Source organism: Nyctibius grandis, chromosome 5 (genome assembly GCF_013368605.1).
Source record: "Nyctibius grandis isolate bNycGra1 chromosome 5, bNycGra1.pri, whole genome shotgun sequence".
In the NCBI taxonomy this organism is placed as follows: Eukaryota; Metazoa; Chordata; class Aves; order Nyctibiiformes; family Nyctibiidae; genus Nyctibius; species Nyctibius grandis.
Genome location: NC_090662.1, coordinates 78,126,836 through 78,150,754, shown reverse-complemented (window position 1 = coordinate 78,150,754; position 23,919 = coordinate 78,126,836). Strand labels below are relative to the sequence as shown.

The window sequence follows — 23,919 nt, the reverse complement described above, 5'->3', positions numbered from 1 at the left end:
CAGAATGTGTTGACCTTTTGTGAAGAATAACTTGTGAGAAGAATTTTCCACAGGAAAAACTTTTTAACTTGATATGTAAAATTTCACAGCACGAGCTCTGTTTAAAGCTTTGTTAGCACGCCATGACTATGAGTGGAAACAATTCAAGAAATTCAAGTCAACATTTTGTTTTATTTCATTTAGAACCTACTTCATTGTAAATTACAAGTTGCCTCTGACCTAAGCGGAAGTTTAATTGCTTTCGTTTTGGTTAATATTCACTTGTTCAAAAAACCTCCTTTGTTCCCTAGCACCTAGATGGACATGTTTCATTTTCATTTAAAGGGTGGCTCACCTGAAAACAGCCTGATCATGAAAATATGCAGTATCTTGGGCTGAAGGGGCTGAGTTGGATGCTGTTAAAAAAAACATTTTTCAAAAATCTTTTAAATGGTTTTATTCATATAGTATGTGTACTAGCTAATAACTGAGTTATAACACAACCAGTCAAATAGTACATTTTATTGAGTTAATGTGTCTTCTGCAAGGGTCAGGTCAGAATTTTGATTTTTGTCATCTGCTCTGTTTTATCATTCAGCAATTGGTTAATTATATTTTGCCCTTAAATAAAGTAGTAGAAATTATTTAGTGGTGGAGCCAGGATGCTGAATTAGATGAATCATTGTCTAATGCTATGAAGCATAGAAATTCTTACGTACTATTGCTGAAATTAATGCTGTTATTTAGTATAGTTCATGTGTTTGAAGTAGTATGGTTAACTTTACTTTTCACTAAGTAACTTTATTTTTAAAGATGACTTGTTTTGGCCATCCTGACTCAGCAATTTTGAAGTAAAGAAGCTGTTTGATGTACTGGCTTGTGCTTAGTTACTTAAGCAAGTTAACGGTGCTTGAGCACTGGAAAGAAGCCAGAGGATATTCTTTTGGATTAATTTAGGGTTTTGGTGCAGTGCTTTTAAGTAACATTGTAGAACATAATGCAGCAGCCTTATACATCATGATGCGTGTTTCATAATGATGTTTCATGCGAGTTGGTTTAACATTTTCAAACAATGCTACACATCTGAAAAGTTTGTTTCTTGCACGGATTGGAATTGCTTTTATACCATTTTTCAGGAGAGATGAGAGGGAATAATAAACTCTGCTCTGTTTTTCCTCTTGCTTTGTTTTTTCTGACAAGTGCTTTCCTCCTATAAAAAGAGGGAGTTGAGAGAAGGAGATTTGGCAATTTTGTTACTGTTAGGGAATTTGGGATGAATTTAGGGGTAATGGTCTATATTTTGTCTATATAATTCAAGAAGGATTCTTATAAATTCTAGCTTTTGGCCATACAATAAATCCTGTTATGGGCAAGCAGCTCTGGTATTCATTGCCAGTAGAATTAAGACAGTATGCACTAGGGCTGGGCAAATAGATTTGTATTAAAATGGGCTGAAGTGTCTGTGCTGAAGTTTTGGTAAAATCTTAATCATTGCGCTTTTGCCTTTCCAAGGATGAGGACAAATTTTAGAAAGCATCTAGTACTCTATACATAACACAACCTGTAGAAATACAGGATAAAATTTTGTAATCATTTGTATTTTCTGATCTTCAAACTTTTCTTCTCAGATTGGGTACAGTACAGTTTTTCAGTCTGTAGTCTGTATGCAGTGATGCAGTTCTCTAGTGTTCCTACAGTACATGTAGTGTGCTGTCAATTACATTCCAGGACTACTTAATTCTATGACCATTGCTAAAGCATATAATAGAGTAATTAAGATGTGTATTCCCTTCAGGACACCTCAAGGTGATTATGGATAAAGTTCTTATTATGATGTTTGGATCTAGTTTCAACTCAGGGTCTTCCAAAATTATTCTAATATATGAAACTTAAAGCTAAGTTTAGCCCTTTATCTGAGCTCAAACAGGGGTTTGGACTAATTTACTTAGTTAAGTTTTATTTTGTTTTGGTAAAATTCCAGTTTAGAAAATTAAGATGGATTCACTTTTAATCTTCCTGCAAACTAATTTAAAAATGTTTTGTACTGTCATTTAACTGTGTGAAGGTTTTGATAATGGTTTGAGGAAATAACGGTTTCTGTGTTTTTTATAATCCATCATATATAAAACTAAAATGGATATGAAGACTCTTTAGAGAACTTGTTCTTAAGGGGTTTCATTCTCTTTGTTCTGTCAGAAGCCACCAGGCATTTTTGGTTAGTAAAGGAAAAATACAATCAATTCTCTGATAGCTTTTTTGGTTTACGAGAGAGATGAGAAAAGAGGGAAGAAGCGGTATTTCTGGAATGGTTTGGAACGTTTCTGACAGTTTAAGCTTCAGATGAAGACTTGCTTTGCTGTCATTGTCATCCTACAAGTCCTGTTACTTGGAGCATTCATTTGGAGCAGCCACACTGTATGTAGTTAGTGTTAAATGTGAGCATGTATGTTACTCCTTAGCTTTCCCTTTAAAAACCTCCCCAAAGTTGTTCATGTGTATTCCAGAAACAATGAACAGAAAACATAAGACAGTTTTTGGTGATGGAGTATAATGTGCATTGGGAATACGAATTATTTCCAAGTGGCATAATAGCAAGTAGAAGATAGAACTTCTCCCAGATGAATTCTAGCATTTAAACTACCTTGTCATACAACTAAACCATATAGTTTACAGACACCAGAATATGATCCATCCCCCCTCCCCCACAAGGATCTACAAGGTTCTAGCATGTTCTACAATTCTGCTCTTATTTTGTTATTCCTTGCATTGTAAAGACTACTTTTCTAACAGGAATCCAGAGATACGGGTATTAGAATAAGAACTATAATCAATGGATCTTCGAAATTTTAGAACTTAGAAGAATTGGCTTTGTCTGTAGTGGTTAAAGAGCCATTGCCCTGTTCTCTGGGAAAGGAAAATCAAGACTGAGGCAGAGTGCAGACTCCTAATTTTCCTTTTTGGTTAAATTCCACTGGTTTTAGTCCTGATGAAGATGAGAGGAGCATATAATGATTTCTTTCATTTGTTTTTGAAAGTAAGAAAATACAACTGTACATCAGACTGTAATCCATCTGATACCTGATAGATTTTTGGAAAGGGACCTAAAGGTTTGCTATTCTATATCTGAGTCTAATAGTTTCTTGTCACTTCTTTGAGTCATCTCAAGTTCCTGTACTGAAACTGAGGATACCAAGCTAGATTAATTGTTAAAATATGAGGTATTTTATTCTTGTCCCAGTTTTTTCTTGACCAAATAAAACCCACTGTGAATACCTTAAGTCAGTGTAATTTTTGGAAGTAATTCTGGTTTTAGAGGAATTAAATCTAGATGTGTTAATTTGGCATCCTTTTCTTCCCTTAATAACTTTCTCAGTGCTACTTTCTACTATCATTTTCCTTTTCTGATCTACAAGCCAAACAGCTATAGACTAAAGTCTGAGGCTTAAAACTTTACCAAATTTTAGCTTTGATTAGCTAAGAAGATTATGCCAACTTGAAAATGAATTATAACTGAACCAAACCTAGTAAAACAATGTCAGTGTAGACATTGATTCTTGGTTTTCTCAGTTAATGTTTTTTTGTCCTGTTTACTAATGGTAAAAGTGTAATATGAGATACGGGGAAGAAGGAAATGTTAAAAGGCGATGTGTACATGTTTGTCTGATTACTTGGAGCTGTGGTATATTTTTTGTTTTCTTTTCAGGAGTCAGAGGAAAGATGTTACTATTCTTATTTTATTATACCTAAATATACTTTGACTATTTAATACATAAGCCTTGTAAATTCTGTTTTTGTTGGATTAGTGGAAAAGCATCAGTTCAAATGATTATGTACTTACGATCATAACTATGGTTATGCAGTCACTGTAATGGCTGCAGTTCATTCTTATATTCATGCATGGCTTTTTATTTGAATTTTAAGCAAACGTTTTTAACTAGTTGTTTCTCTAAGGTACCACAGTCCTTTAAACTGTTCCCTGATACAACAACTTACATAAGGGCTTGGGAGGCATATTATTTTTGAAAGCCAAGGAAATTACAAGTTGGAAAAGAAGATCTAGTAACTCCTTGAATAATTTGACTGTTTATTTGGCTCTAGTAAAGACCTAAAAGGCGACCTCACTTTTGGTTAAAGGCAGATGTGGTTAGGGCTTGTGAAGTGTGTTGTGTTGAGGAAGGAAAAAAATAAAAAAGCCAAGGAGCAGGAGGGACTAGTTGAAAAATGTAAAGAAATTCTGAAAATCTGAACCCACCACTTCCTCTATGACTATATCAAGTGTAGGCTGAGGCAACAAATGTGATAGGAGTATAGAAACAGATCCACATCAAGACTGGGGCCTCTTGCCATCACAGTCCTGAAACTGGCTGTTGGTACAGGATGACCTCTGCCACCCGGTGTCAAGGAAGTTCATTGCACAATATATAGAAGGAGAAATGGATTACCAAGAGCACCCATATTGAAATCCTACCCTCTGACTTCATGCATCAGATGCCATAGGCTATATTCTGCTCTAACTTTACTTGAAATGATTCAATGAGCTATTAAAAGGAGACTGCTTCCTGAATGGCAGCTTGGTATTAGGTCAGTGGCCACAGATTTATGGAACATCAGCCCACCAGGATAACTGTGTAATTAATTAAGGAAGAAAGTGGTGTTTCAGCAGTGATAAGTAGTTGGCCAGAATAGCAATTAGTCAAAAGACTTACTGTCATTGTACTGGAGGAAGTATGTAACTATAAGAGTTAGAGATGCCTATCATCAAATAGCTAAATATATGTTTTAGTTTAGTAAATTAGTTAATTAGTAAATTAGGTTTTTTAATTAGTAATTTAAGTAGTTGATTATATTGAAATTTGCAAAAGCTTTGTATGGATAGAATGCATCTCTGCTGTAGTTACCCTACCAAGAAACCTTAAATGATGGTTGTGATCAAACAGAAGAAAATTACCTCATTTTTTAACTCAGACTTTTCTTTTTTCTTTTTTTTGGTCTTTACGGTCTTGGAAAGACATTGTTTTATGACATCTTCATATTTACTTTTTATAGTCAGCTGGAGCCAGGCAGGTGTAGGATATATGTAATGAACATAGTAGTGTCCTAGGCAACAACTGCATGTTAGATTACAACTAAAGGAAATTGTCAAGTTTGGCTTTATTTTAAAAATTTTCTTATTTCTGATAATTTATTAAATATGGGACATGATTTCAATGTTAAATGAAGAATAACGAAAATCTTAACTTAAAAGGCAAGATATATTTCTTTTGTCGTGCCAATTGTCTATGACACTTTTCTGTTCGTACTTCAGAAGAGTAGACTTTCTGTTTTATAAAGTGCCTTGTCTGACAATTATGATCAGTCCTGACCATAAAAATTTTCTCATGAGAAGGAAATCATTCTACACTTTAAAATTAGAGCTCAGCGTTCTGTTTTGATTGTAAGAGTATCTTAAAACCATAAGGTTCTGAGAATCTTCAGATTCCTCTTGAAAGGGGAAATCTTGTTTTTATAGTAAGAAGTTATTGCTATTTCAGGGTATTATGTGACACAGCTCATCTTCTTTTAAGTGAATTGAAAAGATTTGGGCCTTGGCATAAATAATTTATTCTGTATTTTAAATGCCTGTTTGACTGGCTGATCTGCTGCATCTCTCCATAGAAAATAAAGATTTTTGTCTGGAGATTTTTTTACGGCACAACATGGAAGCTCTCTCTGAAGTACTGTGTCACATAGGGGATTTTTCTCTCTGTCTCTTTACTCAGCCAACTAGTGGAATAGTCAAATACAGGATCAATTCTGTGGTACTATTTAAACTATACTAGTAGTGTGTATGATAGAAAAGGAAGGCTTTTGTTTCTGAATGTGGAATTTTATGTATTTTTAAAGAAAATACTAAAAGTAAATTTTAATATTTAACAACTTCTACATGCCATCCAATGAATAAAAATTACTACCTTGAAAACTGAAAGTTCGTTATACCATTTAATAGGAGTTTAACTGTCTCCAGTTAAGTTTGCATAGTAAAGTGCATAAAGTGACTCAACCCTTGGCGTGAGCAAGAAGATATCTGAGAAATGGCATTGCAACTTAATGACTATTCTGTTACTGTTTTCCCTAAGATTAGAATTTGTGTGTTTTTTTTTTTTCTTTTGCATCAGTTATATGTGTCATGGTTTAAAGCTGGGCCGGCTATTAACCCCGGTGGCAGACGCTCTCTGTTAACCCTCTCCCCCCCCACCCTAAAGGAAAGGGAAAAGGGAGAGAGACTTACGGGTTGGAAAGTTAAAACAGTTTTAGTAAACTATAGTAATGAAAAAGAGTATAATAAGAATAATAGAAATAATCAAATATATACAAAACCAAGATCGAGAGCTTGGAAATCCTCCTCAGGCAGAGTTGCTCCCCCCAGAGGGGAAAATGCAGTAGCTCCCCCTGCCATCACACCTGCAGGCTTTTAACTGGAGAACTGGCAAAGCTGGTACCAATCAGTGGAAGACAGGAGGGCCCCTCCCCCCTGGGCCCCACCTCCAGGAGGCAGCAGGCCAGCGACAAATAGGAAAGTGAGAACGACGTGTATGGGATGGAATACCTCGCTGGTCAATCCTGGGCCACCCGCCCCGCCCGCTCCCCCCTGCAGGTGCGACCCCCCCTCGGCTCCCCACCCGCAAGCAGTGAGGAACCCAGCAGTGACCCCGGTTTCTCCAAGACCAACCGGCCTGGTTTGGGCCAAACCAGGACAAGGTGTGACCCCTCTTCGGCTCTTTACTCGTAAGCAGTGAGGAATTTAGCAGTGACCTTGGTTTCTCTAAGACTAATTGGCCTGGTTTGGGCCAAACCAGGCCAATATGAAACAATTCTTGTCACATTAGTTTAAGCAAAAAAAAAAAACCCATATCCCAAAGTACAGACATAACTTTTGCCAGTGATATGTGGCAATTCTAGTTTATACACAGTAGGATTTAGCATATAAAGTTTCACATGCAGAAGTTATACTTCTTTGAGAGTTAAGTTATTGTGATTTATGTCAATAAAAGAACTAAATTTAGTTGGAAAGAAACTGACTTTTATGAAAGTAAACGTATGACTAGCTAAATCCCCTACAAACACCAGTAAACGTATTCTTACACTTTGATTAAAGCATATGTCAAGCACCATTTTTTACCTTTTAAATCTTTCTGAACCTGTGCTGAAAACTACTACCATACTATAGCATTACCGAAGAACACTGATTTTGGCATCAGAGGCTAATTAGTGGAAAATCTGCATAGTTCAAAAATTGTCAGAAGGTTTTATTTGTATACATTTTTGTGTTTTTTTAAAGTATTCAAAGTTGTATTTAATGTGTGTGTTGTGTTCCACAAAGTAAATATATCTCTAAAATAAAGATTGTTTGAAAGATGAGATTTTCTTTCTTTGTTTGCATTTGAGCCAAAAGTCTGTTTTCTATAAAACTTATGTCTGTTTTAACTTACACAGTAATTTCAAATACTTCAATATATTGATTCTTAGTTAAAAATAGTTTGCTACATTGTGTATAAATATCCCAATGAATATTTTGAAAGTGACATAAGTATTTTATAATATTAAGGAAAAAGACATGCATAGCATGAGTTAAGTAAGTTCTGCGTTAAAATACCATCATTGTTTAAGGAAGCCTGAGTGTAATTCCTCAAATGCTAATTTGTTTTTTTACATATCTTAAATTTTTTTTATTTCTCTTTTTGCATTCAGATGCTGGAAGTTCTGCAGAGTTCAGTCAAGTGCATGTGAATACACACATGTGCATGCACACACAGAGTTCCTAATTTTATCATGTTTTATTACTGTCTTGGTACTTTGAGTTTCCACACTTTTGACTTCCACTGCTTCACATTTGAGTGTGAACTTCCTGGGGGGGCGTTCTTTTATGTTTTAAATTACTCAGAATTTCCATGTGCTTTTACTTGACTTGTGGTTGTGAAGATCATGCTTGGCCCATGGGATCGTACACTGTGCCGAGAGGATGTGGAGTTTTGTCAGCCAGGGAAATATGTCTGGCTTCTTTTTTTTTTTTTTCAGCAGCTTTCATATGCTTCTCTTCTTGTGTGGTCCCACTAAACTGAGTATATTTAACAGAAATACTCTCCCTCTCTATCTTCTGTGTGCTGCTCTCTTTTAAGCAGACGGTATATAAGAAATCTGAGATCCAAAAAATTTTAGTCCTCACTGAAAACAAGGTAGTGTTACATAGAAAGTTACTTTAAAAGTTGCACATTCCAAATTTATAACAGCATTCCACGTTCTGGTTTTGCACAAGTATTAGTAAATCTGCAGTTACCAGTAAACATCCCAGTTATATCTTTGTTGCATATTCTGTGCTTTCTTTTTGCAGGCATTGCTACAATCTACAGTTCAACAGCAAGAAGCAGCTATTGAAAAACAGTATATACTAGCAATTGAAAAACATTCTCACAAATGTGAAGAACTTCTTAATGCTCAGGTATGGATGTGCACATACAAAAGTCTTCATGATTTTCTTTTAGTTTCAGTTCTTTTCTGTTATATTAACATATATGATCACCAAAGAAAGTAATCAGTCTTTCACCTTGTGTCCTCAGCATGACAGTAAACACAAGTATTTAAAAATGCAAAATAAATAATGACTCTTCGTTTGTTGGGATCAAAGGTGTTTTATAACATTTAAACGTGCTTAGAACAGCTTCAGGAGGAGCGTGGCACTAATAAAAAGTCTCAGAGCAACTTAATACATACTCCTTTAACATTTGCTGTTTTCTGTAGTCTTGGAGGAAACACGCAATTATTTTTAATTTATGTAGTTAAATGTAGGATTTGATTGTATGGGATTTGCACAAATTTTTGGTCCAAATTTTTTGATTCTTCTTAGATGGTAGACACAAACATCTGTTGTCCAAACCTATTTTTATTTCCTAGAAATCTTACATAAAAAACTAACTATGAGGAATTACATAATAGTCAGAAATATATATACATAAATAGGCCTATATTGGCTCATTTAACATGACTTGAGTAAAAGCACACTGCATAGCAAGTATTTGGAATCATATCAATTATTGATTAGTATCTGAACAGCGTAAGCCTGGTTTGTTATTGAAATATCTTGGTTTGACTTAAGTACAGCTCTTGAATCAAAATAATAATGATCATTAGTATATAAGTTTAAAAAAAAGCTAATTTGCTAATAGCATCCTGAAGTTGTTTACAGTCCAATTAACAATATTAACAGTAGCCTTTGAGGTACTGTTAGCAGCAATTCTACTAAGAATACAAAGGATAATAGTTTGTTCATTAGTGCAACATGCTCTAGGTGAACCTGCTTTGGCAGGGGGATGGACTAGATGATCTCCAGAGGACCCTTCCAACCCTAACCATTCTGTGATTCTGTGATTTAATTTTCTTGGGGTATATTAGACCTAAATACATCAGAAGTCCACTTGAAGTATTCTACCATTTCCAACAGTGTTTTATGACCACTTCACTGTTCTGACCATATCAATTAACACTTCGTGCAAACATGTATTAAATATGTAAGCAACTGTATAAACAGTATGAAGGAAAGATGTAATAATTTGGAGAAATCAGTTCCATCATGAATGAGGAGTTTATTGCACAGAACTACAGTTATTTAGTGCTTACCATAAAGCTCTGCCTAAAAAGGAAGTAAAAATGAATTTTTTGTGTTTCTGAAATGAACATATTGTTTACTGACTTGATATCATTTTCTGAATGTTAAAAAGGAGTGAATCTCATGAAATCTGGAAGAATTATAGGGAGATATTTTGAGGGTGTACTTACAGATGGAGCAAAAATATTGCTCCTGTGATCTGTTACATTTGCCTTGCAAACCAAAAGGTGGGAATAGAAATGTGAAAACCTGTTCAAGAGGTTCAGATTTACCTGGGGAGAACCCAACAATATAAGGGACCTATTCATGGTCGTAAGACAGGAGAGTACTTATGACATAACACAGTGCCCAGTTCACATCATGTCTACATTTAGCACAATATAACACCCCCTTTGGATCCCAGAAAAGCTTTACATTTTGTTCACAAACTTCCAAGTCATTTCTCATTCAACTCAATCAAGGTTTACCACCTTTAATTGTAACATGAAACTAGAGTTTTGAAAAACTAGTATTTTGCCTTCAAACTTGTAAGCCCATGTAAAACTTTGTCCACCCACATAATTTTTTGTCCTCATTTGCCATTTCTTCTAAATTTTCTGCTGTTTTATTTCCATCTCCAGAAAATCAAGATTATCTCATGTAATAACTCCTTCCTCATGCTTTCGGCTAATCCCATTTTCCTCCTAAATTCCCATACCCCTCCCTCCCAGAAATGTCTCTTTGGGAAGGAGGAAAGGCTGTTTTTCTCTGCTTGTCTTTAACCTATCATTAGAGTTTATATAAGTTTCTGATTTTGAAGTTATATTTTATCAGGGTGTTGTGCCTGTGATGGTTATGCACGTTTAAAGTCTGTCTAGAGAGGTACCATACTGCTGATATGGTTGGTGTACAAGGGTGTATCTTCCAGGATAGCGGAAGATGTGAAAGGACTCGTTCTATAGTTTTATCTCAGTTTCCTGCTGGAGAAATTTCCGCAATTCATCTGTGATTGTTACATGTGAGGTTTTGCAGTGTACTAGCTGGCTACAAGTAACGTCATCATCGTCTACAGGAGGGAACCATCAGCCCATCAACACAAATTGTCTCCAGTTGTATATCTTGTTTCAGGTCTGCCAGCTGTCTTTCCACTGTGCTTTTCTACTAGATCTAACTCTGTAAGTCAGTGGTTTAGGACATTCCTAGAATTGCAGAAAATTCTCCAAAGTAAAATTCTGAGCCATTTTCTGTCCTGGCCCTTCTGACAGATGCCTTCCCCACCAATCCTAAAGCAAGAAAGCTCTGGTATATTTTGTAGTTTAGTTACATCTGCTTGAAGTTCAATATACTCTCTGATGTACTATACTGAACTGCCTCTCAGTGAAGTGTCCCTCTGTATTGTTATCACTATCCATTGCTTTTGGACCAAACACTTGAGAGATGAGCTGGCATTATCAGTTACTCTTCAGTTACTGCCCACAGATGCCAGGTATTTCTACATCTAGCCTTTTCTTAGTCCATTAATGTCACTTGCCTTGAATATCCCATCTCAAATGTCCTGTAGGTCTGGAGCTTATGGGTCCCCTACCCGCTTTCCTGGAATGTGGTGAAAGGACCCATTCCCTCAAAGAAACTGATGATCACTGTAATGGGTGCTACCTGGGGAACAATCTCTAGGGCTGCTGTTTTTTCCAGGGAAGTACATTCTCATACCAACATTTCAAAAAGCAAACCAGGCATTCTCATGGCATATTGGTTGGATGAGGCTTTGAGCAACCTGGTCTAGAGGAAAGATGTCCCTGCCTGTGGCAGGGGGGTTGGAACTAGATGATCTTTAAGGTCCCTTCCAACCCAAACCATTCTATGATTCTATGGTATTCAGGGACACCAGAGTCATGGCATCCCGCATCAATGAACGGGACAATGAGAGCTCTTCTCCTCTATGCCAGGAATCAGTCACATCATATAACAGATATTTAGGAAAGCAATGCATGTTAGTTGTACATTTCTAGCATTTGAGGACATCGGAGAAAACTTCATTGGAAAACACATGTCAGTTTATTAAAAGTTGGAAAATCACAAAATTCATCCTTATCTTTTTCTGAGACACAACCACGTTTGATGTTGCCTACTGAAAATGAACACCAACTTTGATTTTGTGGTTTAACTCATGTGATGTGTGAAAATACATACTGAAAAACATGATTAACAAACTCCTGAATATAAATTTTTAATACTCAGAAAATGAAGACACATATAACAGCAAATTAATAAAAGTGCTTCTGTATAGTCAGGTATTGGTCAGTGCTAGAAGTGAGATGCCACACGAGGTAGAACAATAGGTATCTTTTAAAGTATGAATATTAAAAACAAAAGCAAAAAAAAAACCCAAACAAACCCCAAAACAAAACCAGATATCTGACAGTAAAATTTATCTCTCTCTGAGATTACTGACAAATTTAGATCATAGTTTACCTTCTTTAGTAAGTGCTAGCAATGACAAGTGAGGCATGGAAAAGATCTGCAAGGTATGCACACTTCAATTTTTAGTGGGAAAGAGCAACAATTTTTTATATATGTATATAGAATTTAAGTTCATTAAATATAACTCATACTTATGGAGAAATATGGGTTCATCACTGAGACTTTGTAACTAAGTAATTGCCTGGGCTGGATGCTGGATTCAGCTAGCAGAGGCAGGTATCACTGGCAATATTCCTCTGTTCCATACTTCAATACGTGGAATAGTGTCTTCCAGCTTTCCCTGTATTACAGTGTTTGAATAGAAGTAGTCTGTTCAAACATTACAGTAGGTTTTCTTCTGAAGATAGAGAAGACATAGAGACTGAGGAAAAAGCATGGACCATAAAAGGCACTATGAAAAGATGGAGTAAGTAATCATCTATTATTTAAATGTGTGTACTATGTAGGACGAGGGTATTCTGAGGAATTTTCTCATTAAGGTTGCTAGACCATGAGCATGATAATGTAAAAGGAATGACCTCTATTCACTGAAAGCCCTAGAAATGATGATGTATCAGAAATTTCTTGCACTGTTTAGTCGAAGTAGATGGTGTTAAAAATGTAGACTATATTGAGGCTGATTTTTTTATGTTCTTTTTAAAACAGTCATTGAGCTGTGTATTAAGGTAAAATAAAATCTTAAATACCTGCAGCAAATCACTTCTCATTTATGAGAAATCATTTTCCCTCTATTTATTTATCTTACACTTTCCTTACCTTGATGGTCTCCTTCCTTACTGTCTTCTTAGAAGTGTGAAACGGGCATTCTTGAATGGGGAAGGATTAAAGTATATGTGAAGTGAAGCTCAGATCACACATTTCTGTCTCTGACAATATTCCTCTTTTTCTGTATGTCTTCCTGAGGAAACGGTATCAATCAAAGAGATACAACTGGACATTCTGTGCAGTTTTTTCATGCTTGGATGTAGTTAAGGGGGATGTATTTTACTGTGGTCCTTGATTTTGTTAGTCTGCATATTTTCCATTTTGATTCATGTACAAGAAGAATAAAGAAAGACAAGGAATAGAAGTCTTGAATTCTTTAGTTCATTTGCATGCATATTCCTTTCCTGGGCTGGACTTCTTTTCTTCTACTCAGTAAACCTTTAAGGATGTGCCTTAAGGATGTGGGGCCTGCAGTTTTCCTTTGTACAGAGTATATTATGCTGAAATTTTTTCCATAGTTTAAGAAGCCAGAGGAGCTGCTAGTGTAACTGCTGAGGCAGAACAGTTCTGGAAGTGTCACACAAAAAGGAAAGAACTCAGTTAAATGCTTCCTCTGCATTTTTGCTTATTGATATTTTTTGTGAGGATTTTATGTGAAGCTATGAAACAAATCTCACATTTGTAGATGCAACAATATTTAAGATAAGTAGAGTTAGCCCCATGTCCTTAGTTCTTTTTCCACTCTACTTTATCACGATGTTGGCTGTCATTTGTAAGATAAATAGTAGTTCAAAATCTGTTGGATGATGCATGAAATCTTGTGCCCTTTTTTTGAGACACGCTCAGAAAAGTACTGGTTTAGTTTCAATTTGAAAAGAATTTGCTGAAAGGTCAGTCAGAATAGAAGTTCCATTTGCTAGAACTCAGTTTTTTGAATTGTATGATGCTTCCAAGAACAGCTTGTGGACAAGCTGAAAACTGGTATGATAATAGTAATGAGCTGCTGGAATGTGATAGATACCTTACCTTCTCCAGTATTTGGGCGATGCATTTTGATGTGTTTTGCATAGCCTTCTGTGTCTGTAAGTCCCCCGACAATTCCTAAAATGTCAAATGTAAAAAGTATTTGTCTTGAATAGCAAGTGATTGTTTGTATGCCAGAGAAAATGTTTATTTCAGTCAGCAATTTAGTTCTAAAGTCAGGAAGGATAATTTTCTATTATTTCACATCTTGTTTTTATATTTACTCATAATGTGCAGCATGTTCATATAATAATGCTTATTTTATGAACCTTGATTATTTATTTTTTCCCCTCTTGTAAACAAAAGAGGTTCTATGTTTTTCCCATCTAATGGTAGTAATTATGAAATCTATTTAATGCCTGATCTTGAAGGGAGCATATGCAAACTAGATTCTTAGAGAATTCTGAATATTTGCATTTTTAGGAGATATTAGACATTTTTTGCAGTGAGAGTAGTAGGTACTTGAACAATCCGGAAAACTTGCAGACTGAAAAAATGAAGAATGCAGTGGACATAACCTTTCTGTTTTGTTAATTCCAACTATGATAGGTTTGGAAATTCTTGAGAGTGTTTATCATGTCCCCTTCTTTGGGCATTTCCTCTCTGTTCTCAGAAATCTTGCAGTTTGCAGCTGTGGGAGTAATTGTTTATTCATTCCCTCCAAAATGAAATACATCCCATCAGTCATTCCTCTTACGTTTTCATCTAATTCACTCTGCACCTAACCTCTCATCCTTAAACATAGTTCGCCTAGAAGTGTCTTTTCAGGTCTGCTGCTCTTCTGCCAAAAGTGAAGTTCGACTTTCTCAGAAATTCTTTATTCTCTGGTAGTTCCTGATTGTGTAAAGGGGGGGGGAAAGTATTTATTAGAATCCTGTTGTCAATTTGTGTCATTTATTCATAAATTCATAATACCTCCGTGATTTCTGCGTTATGTAGAGAGAATTAGAGTTAAAAGATCAAGAATCAGCTATTCCTGTGCTGGGAAGGCTTTTTTTTTTTGTGGGGGGTTTTTTTTCCTTAAATCCTGAAAAAGTTTAATTTATCCTTGCTTAGTGTTTTGGTTTTGTATGTGTTACTTTGTATCCAGTATTGCTTAGTATTTACCTCCCAAAGTCAAAGTTACATTGCTAAGATCCAAAAAGGCATATCTATTTTTTGAAAAAATGTAAATCCTTACCAGAGTCTTCTAACTTCATTTGAATTTGCCCGCCATCGCAAGCTGGTTAGAGGATGATTTTGCAGTCCCTTTGCACTGTTAATTCAGCCAGGATCCTTTCAAAGTCTCAACCAAAAATCTTATTTGGAAACTGCATTTGCTTCCTAGGATTTGTCAAGTTCTGCTTGAAAGTAGCTCTTTAGTGTGATTTTTGCTTTCTGCCCTTTGCTTGTATAACAAGCTTCCTTAAAATCTTCATTACTTGTTATGAATTTATATCATCATCTGTGGTCAATACTGAACAACTAAGTAATATAATGTGATTTTTCTCAATTATTTTTCTGTCAGCTATTATGAAAGGGTTTTTTTCCTCCCTTTTGCTATTTTCTGTTACTGAACATTTTGCTGTTTATATTGCTCCTGTGTTAGGAGTTCATTTCCTTTTACTGATAGATGGAGCAATTCTGTGAGAACTCATGCAGACTGTGAAATGAATTAGATCACAGAAACAGAAGGGCTAGTTAATACTTTTTTTCACCTTCATTTTTACTGAAGTTCCTTATCTCTGTATCCTTAGGACCTTGAAGTTTGTGGGTTTTTTAATAGTCTCTATTACTGTGTACGCTTTCTGAGAAAAGTATATTCATTATTAGATGACCCTGTAAAGTTTCTTACTTTATTTATAAACAATAAAGTGCATATGCAGCAAAATGTTTTAAACTTAATTTCAGCCTCCATTGTGCCTCAAATTATACAGTTTACGTACTGTCTGTATACTGCTGAGCGGAACGCTGAGAAGTATAGTCTTCGTTATTTTATTACCGCTATTATAATTTTTCTTTATATTTTCATTGTTTTAACTTTTCTGGTTTAATAATGTTCTGCTGATTCCTGAGCTTTCTCTTAGAAAAGTTTTGCTGCTTTTTAGCCGCTTGGACCTCAAACTGGCAAAAAGATACAGTTCAACCATGCAGTAATAAGTTATAATTTGAGGAAGTGGAAATATGTAACAGATGTTGGAATTCTTCAGACAGATTTTCCACCTTGCACTGCCAAACACTCAGATGCCACAGATAGTGAGAACAGTGTAGGAAACCAGTTATGAGTACCAGATCTTGTCATTTGACTTGGGCATAGTTTAGCGGTGGTGAAGAAAAGGTGCAGTGTAAAATAATATGCTGTTAAATATAGCTAGCCTTTCTGCAGGAGCAGGAAACTATTATTAGTGCTTTAATTGCCTTAATTTACCTTTTTCCTCAGGATAATATTTTGAATAGGATGTAGAAATGGACATATTTTGATAACATTACAAAACCATGATGCTATAATTGTGTATTTTTGTTATGTCATCCCTCTCACGTAGAGATAATGTTTTCCACAACCCGTGTTACCTCTTCCTACTGTTAGATTCCTTCATGAGAGACAAAAATAAAAGTAGAACTTTGTGGGTTAAGAAGGTGAACAAAATAGGTGTTAAAATAGGTGAACAAATTTGAATTGCTGAATTCTTAAAAAGCCCAATGCAGTCGTTTATTATTCCTGCTGATGAATGAAGTACTGGAAACATTTACTAAATGTTTCTGAAGAGAATTTTTCCCAAATCAAGAAGGACAGGGATTGTTCTATGTCCATATGTAATGAAGGTAGAAAAAAAATATGTAGGAGATGAGAGATAAAGTCTTATGCCTCTGTTTTTTCTGTTAATCTACTAATTACAGTGCAATTTCAGTAGATTAAAAAAATCAGCAGATTTTTGTTACAAGAAAAGTCAGTCATTCACTGAGGGTGAAATAGACATACCTATGTCTTAATATACTGTTTTTCAGACTGATGCCATGAAAAGAAGGTTCCAAGTGTCATTTCATTAGTGTGAAAATTCTTTCCTCAGATGAAAGATCTGTGAAAGTGTGAAATATCATTATTTTGTTGCAGTGATACTACAAATAATGCAAGCTTTTTTCCTGTTTAGTATTAGGATATTCATATTAACTTTGGCTGTTCTATGATGTTGTTTGCTGTTTTGGTTTTGAATGGTTATCTAATGGACTACTTTTACATAAGCCATGAATAGCACCTAACAAAATGAATTTGTCCATACTGACTTTGGTAACCTGTGCATGATGATTTACTCAATATTTTGAGGGAACCAATCTGCAGAAACATAAATTGGATGCCTATTAGTTATAGCAAAAGAATTACATCCTTATTTATGGATGAAATCCTGTACTCGTTTCCGTTTAAATGAAACAGTACGGGGCCCAGGAAGAAACTATATTTTCAAAAAGCATTTCAGTTCATACAGGACACCCTATTTTCCATTTTTCTTTAAACTTGCAGTTTAGGGTTAATAGGATAGAATTATTTATTAATAGCTTTAATACAGTGTTTTAGCTGTAAAATAGCTCATATCCTGCATTATTTCATTCACTCCATGAATTATTATAATATGTACTATGTAATCCTTCAAAAGATGCTTACCTGAAAGAAAAATGTCATGATTCCTCAGAAATAAATTTAATATATAAAAATAACAAAAAAGACTGACTAGTTGCTATTGTGATTAAATCTGTTTACAATGTCTTCTGTGACTCACATTCCAGGAAAAAAAGAAAGATTTTTTTGATTTCTTTTTTACAGGAATCAAGAAAAACCACAGGGCCTCTGTATTTATATTTGAATCTACATCAAACAGTTTTCATTTGGAACCATTGCCTAGAGAACTTCTTGCAGGGAGAAAAACATTATAACCTATTTTTGAGTGCCTTTTGTTTTAAGTTGGTTTTCAGCAGACTCTTCTTGACCTCCTCTTGCTACTTTCCAGAGAGTAGGGTAGAAATACTAGTATTTCTCCACACTTTGGAATAACGCTTTTCTAAAAAGTTTGGGTTTTTTTCTGTCATTGGAAAACACTTTCTTGTGTCTCATTGGGCCATCATGTCCCACTACAATTTGCTCTTCAGAATTTTTACAGATCAGAATTTTACACTGTTAACCCTATACTTCTCGTCTGAGGAATAAAAGGAAGCAAATTATAATTTTGTCAGAAAGAGGGCTAGGTAAAGGTGCTGGGCTATTGAAATTAGTTTAGGCAAAGTGATACATTAAAGAGCTATACTATTTGTTATACCTAAACTAAAGGCTTTTTGATCTGGCTGAGTGTCTCTGCATAGTGTACTACTGTCTGCTATGCCTTATAGAGAACATGCACAATGTGAATGTGCAGCCTAGCAAACTTACACTGGCTGAAAACTTTCTTGTTGCACTAAAGTGGAGTTTTCACTGAGATTTAGTTTGGCCTCATACTGATTCATCCACCATATTTCCAGTTCAGGACTTTTTTTTTTTCTTTTAAGATTATCTGTAGCCATAACTTTTCATCAATTTCCATTTTTGCACTTTAGTCCAGAGAGTCAGTAAAGTATATTTGTTTAGTAACAGCTGGATAATTGGATTCAAAGACCCAACATGTTTAGAATTTTCTTACCTGTTTTCTGGTTCTTGAATTGTTGATTAATAAAGGAAAAACCTTGCTTCGATTTAGAAACTTCATGGATACTGTCTTGTAGTCCACACAGGTTAGGTGCTTTTTTCCAAATGTAAGGCTCCATGAGTAGGTCTCCGTCATAACTTTTACAGGAAAACTGGAAGAGACTTGATTATTTTTCATAGGACTGTTAGGTCTGATGAACTCATTAGCCTACTTACAGGAGGCTGATCAGTCTTTCTTAAAGGCTCTTATTAGGTTCACTTGTTGAAGCATGGGCAATATCCTCTTGACAGGTACAATTACCAGGAGACCTTGAACTTTGACATCCAGATAAGCCTAAGAGAAAGTGACCTCTACAATGCTTGGGAATGAAAATTCGGTGTATAGATGGCTCAGAGTGATGCCTTAAGTCTCAATGCTCTTCCTTTACTCCTTTAATACTGTCTAACAGAGAGGAACATGTTCATAATTCTTGCCTGTGGAAACTGAATTGCTGAATGAGATTCATTCAGCTCACATACTTTCTATAGCTTTTATTCCTGTTGAGAAGGGGAGGGGATTATGAGATAGGTTTGCTTAGCTGTAGGCATTTATCCTGGCATATATGATCTTTAATTCAGCAATGGTCTGTATTGTTAGGAGACCTTTACTATAGTTGAACAAAAATCTGTAAGCCAAGTAAATGAACCTAAAACATCCTGTTATTTCCTGTTAGCTAGAAGTACAAGAGCACTTGAAAGCTCTCAAATGTATAAGTGCTGAAGTGAAACTGTCACCTTTTATATGTTTTTAACCTTCAACTCCCTTTAATAACTTCATATGAAAGACCAACTGAGGAAGCACTGACTGTATATAAAGTTCATTGTGGCCATTTGGTACCAGAGTCCAAAGTCATTCTGTGTATGTCTAGAAAATTCATGTACCTAATGCTTCTATATAATAACATCCACTTAGAAGGTATGTGGATTATTTTTAAATCTAAAGTACCAAGCTAGTTGTCCTAATTTAGAGACTAGTTCCAGAGGGGTTACAATAGCTTGGTGTGCAGAGACATTTAAACTAACAGCTTGGAATTCTATTCATACATTCATTAATCATTTTCTTTGCATTACTACTGTTTTTTTTTTTTCATGGTCTTTCAGAATGCTGTCATTATTATACAGAAATAGCTAAAATTTCCTTGATCGCTGTCAGAAGAGGGAATGCACAGAAACCTTTCCTATACGTAACTTCCCACATTTTTTGCTCAAGTGTTACACGTAACCTACATACCTGAGTATGCCTTTGAAAGATCTGTGCTTCTGTAAAAAGGAGTTCAGATGGCAAGATGGTGCATTGTTTTCTATAAAATGGATGAATAATACCACTGACCTTGCTTTATACCATTTTAATAAGCACAGCTTTCAAGAAGATTCCATGGCTTCGTGTGAGGGCTAATACTGCTGTGGGGCACAGTACCTTGGGAAAAAAAAAAAAAGGTTTTAATAAGTAATTAAATTGCTTATTAATTACAAGCAGAATGTAAGCTTTCATCCTTTTTGTTGTATCTATGCTAACTATGCAATATGGGCTTTCTGGACTCAAGACATGTTTCAAGGAGAAGCAGTTCATGTAATATTTTATTCTGCTTTGTCTATTTCCTGTTACTTATTTCTTTTCATATGATTTATGTAATTTAATAGCTTAAGCTACATTTCTCTCTGAAGAAGAAAACTATTTGGCCAAATATAAATTCTGAAGCCAAATAAACAGTTCTTCAAGGTATTTCTTTAGGTCTAGTAGAAGAGAATTTGCTTTACTGGGTTGTATGGACAGCTGTTGCAACATTTGTGATGATGTATGAACTTTTGGAAGTTCAGATATGAAGGTAACCATTTATGGAAGGATTATTCCACATGAATAAACATTTACATTATAATAGGAAAGGACATGCCAAGCTATTCACAAGAGGCTTAAAACTTGAAATTATAAATTTTATGTTTCTGTGAGAAATGAGGATGCTATGTAATGTAAAAGAAGTTGCACTGAAATATGCCAGAAGTGATTAGATTTTATTTTGAAAGCATTCTAAATGTGCTCACAAATAGTTACCTCTAGTATCTTGAAAAATAGGAACTAGTGTGTTTTTATACACAGATACAATTCTTAATACAGTTCTTACTGAATTTCTGTGAATTCCATAAAACTCGAAATGTAATACCATATAGATTTTCTACTCTACCAAGGAAATAGGAGATCCTAATCTCAATTAAAGTGATCATGCTGCAAATGGCAGTCACAGTAGCCTTCATTTTAATGTTAATTTTTTACTCATTAGGCACCTTTTTTGTAGTTAAAGTGGCAAGCAAAAGCAGTATGTTGTATTTTAAAGGTTTCCCGTTTCCCTTGTTTGGTATGCTGTTATGTATGTCCATGGAACTGATACGTCCAGGTGTTGTTAAACTGGAGTAATGTTTTCTTGTTTTGTACAAAGAGTTGGTCTCTGGATTTAGTTGTGCACTCTTTTTTGCAGTGAAGGAGATACATTTTCAATTCAGAGATGTATTAAAGATCAGAACTTTTCAGGTTCCTATATGATAAAAAAAGTTTTGGTTCCAATATCTCTGTTTCTCAGGCTTGTAGGTTTACCACAGGTTTATGAAAAGTAAACTGCTGTGTAGTGAGTTTACGGTCATGTGGAAGGCTGTAGTCATGAAAGTATTTCATCTGCAGGGAGAATAGACATTAGTTGTCTCCATTGGCCGTATATGCATGTTCTATATTGTATTAAAAATGTCTGCATTATTTCAGGACTTCCAGGATGGTCTTGAAGGTTTTCTTATACATATGTGTAAAATAACATTTCTAAAACCAGCCTGAAGTCTAAAGGCTGAAAATTGTAGTGCCGTGGGGAATGTTGTAAAAGACATCTGGTAGCTGGCCCATTATGGCAACTTGAAATATGCATACACAGTCTTCATATCTAACCTAGAAATCTGATAGCCAGAGTCAAACTGGAATTAATGCCTGCAAGTCTTGCACTAGAAATTCTAGTCTTGCTGAACAAGTTGACTGCCATTCTATCGTAGATGTTTTAAAGATAGAGGTGATTTTATTTAATGAGCTGTCCTTAGAAAGTCTCTCACTGATTCTTGATTGAAGCAAGTGAAGTTTCAGTCTTGTAATTAACATTAGTAAACTTTGATTTCTGGCATATGTCTGAGAAAATATTTGCATAAGTTTGTCTTCTGTTGTGTCATTCTTTCAGATGAAAGTGAAATAACAGATTTGTAGTCTGTGCAGTCAGTCAAGTGAAGAGTTATGGCGATCGTTTAACTAATAAAGTCCATCTATTGTTTCACCTTTGAGTTACTGGGAAAAATTAATTTCTGTAAGTGCCCTGATAGTTCAAGCTAATTTCTGAAAATACTAAGTCCACAAGAAAAGCTAGTTACACATCATTAAGTATAACCATGATGTGAATTTCACCACTCCTTTCACAGGTGTTTTCCATTAGAATATGTCTGCTCCATTCAGACATTTTAAGTAAATTCACAAGGAAATGCCTCTTTACATGTTTATCCTGGAAGGGCAGATAGGTGGTTTATTTTGTAAAGCAGTCTAGAAGTTTTCTATTCTTCAAATGAAAAAATATTTTTCAGAACATAGTATTGCAGTTTGGTAATGTGTTTCTAGCTGCCATTAGACACACTTATAATTAAAACATAATAAAATTCATGAAACAGAAATTACTTTCTTAGAAATGCTGGTGAAAGAGGTATTTGCCTTCATAAGTGTTTGTGTAAAAAATTTATGTTTGTTAGATACACTTTTATTAATATAAAACTATACAGTTAGACTTTGCTTTTGGTGATTTGTAAAATATTATTATGTATTGATACTATGCTTTAAGGTTATAATATATCATCTCTTAAATAACATGTAAAGAAGTGTACTGATTTGCTAGCAGTTATCTCATGACAAATACCCGACATCAATAATTTCCAGTAATAATTTTTGGTTTTGGAAAACAGCTTAGCTCTTACAGACAAACCCCCGCATCTTTCAAATGCTTTACTGGGTTTAGTGGAAACCAGATAAATGGGTTGTGGTTAAGAACAGTGACAAATTAGACATCTACATGTAGACTACTTGATCTCTTTATTTCAGTGTTCATTTTCTTCCTTAAAAAAATGTTTTGGATTACAAGAAAATTAGAAGAAAGAGGCATTCTCTTTTACTCTCATCTCCTGGCTTTTGAAGTTCATGGTATCACAAACAGTTGAAAAAAATACATTTGCCTTCTGCCCTCTATACGTATAACTGAGAGGTAGTGCAAGCATAATTTAAATTCTGCAGCTGGTTAAATGAAATATTTAAAGTGTAGTGTTGCTTAGCGCATCTTTATAAATTTTGTAACAGTTGCTTTTATACGGTGATTTTTTTCCAACTTCTTTTCTAATACTTTTCAGACTGAGAGGAAATATTAGATAATCAGGAAGCTAGACATTTCTTATTATTGTATTTTTTTTTTTCATGTCATGAAATCAATTAAAGGAGTGCTCTATATGTCATTTAACTGAATCTACATTTTAAGTCATTTTGTAAGCAACTGACAAACCTAAGTGACTTGGATGAGTTCTTTTCACCTGTTTTATTAGCAGACTGTGGTTACAATAATGTAAATGTTTTCTCTCAATAGCATCAGCGACTTCTTGACATTTTAGAAGCAGAGAAGAAAGTGTTATCAGAAAAGACAGAAGAAGCTTTGATGCAGCAGTCGCAAAAACACAAGGTATTGCTTTTATTTACCAGAAAAAAAAGAGGCCTGATCTGCACCATGGAGTTCATTGGGAATGATCCTTTCAGAATCATTGACAGGAAGAGGAAGCTTTCTCAGGCACTTTGACTGTTTGAAATTATTTTTAGGCACTCCTCTCTTGTGTATTGCAGTTTAATTTTTTCATAACACTTACAGGAAGTGCTTGACAAATGTTTGGATGAAGAAAGACAAAGAAGTAAGGAGGCTGTGGCAGCTGCTGCAAAGGTATGTCTTGTTAAGTAGTGGACATGCGATGCAGATTCCATGTGTGTCATTACAAATGCCAAGTTCAGCAACTCATTCTTATTTCATAACTAAGTTTATCAAACTCTATGTTCTTATCTGTATAAAAGAAGCTAGTTCTATAAATCATGAACATACCTACTGTATCCTATGCCTTAATACAGATAGTCTATGTAACTTACTTCTACCTAAGATAGCCTCTGAATTAGTTGATAACAAGAAGGTAGAATATTGCAGTTCAGTTGTTGGTGTTACCTAAATATCTGGTTTTGTGGTCTTTCAGTTAACAACATCAATACATCTTCATTTGCAGAGCTAGGCAGCAGTGTCAACTGTTGAGGTTAAGACAGTTAGCATTGTGTCTTACTTAACTTTTGTTAAATATGGTCATTTTCAATGAGTACAGAACTACTTTATAAATC

At 35.0% G+C, this 23,919-nt stretch overlaps 1 protein-coding gene across 1 annotated transcript in view; it reads left to right on the top strand.

Annotated features, from left to right (window-relative positions):
* Window positions 1–23,919, top strand: part of CCDC91 (coiled-coil domain containing 91) — a 160,425-nt gene that overhangs the window by 79,421 nt on the left and 57,085 nt on the right. Inside the window, 3 exon segments of the mRNA XM_068401709.1 lie at window positions 8,348–8,455; window positions 23,135–23,227; window positions 23,411–23,479. Of these exon segments, the coding sequence (XP_068257810.1) occupies window positions 8,348–8,455; window positions 23,135–23,227; window positions 23,411–23,479 (270 nt within the window).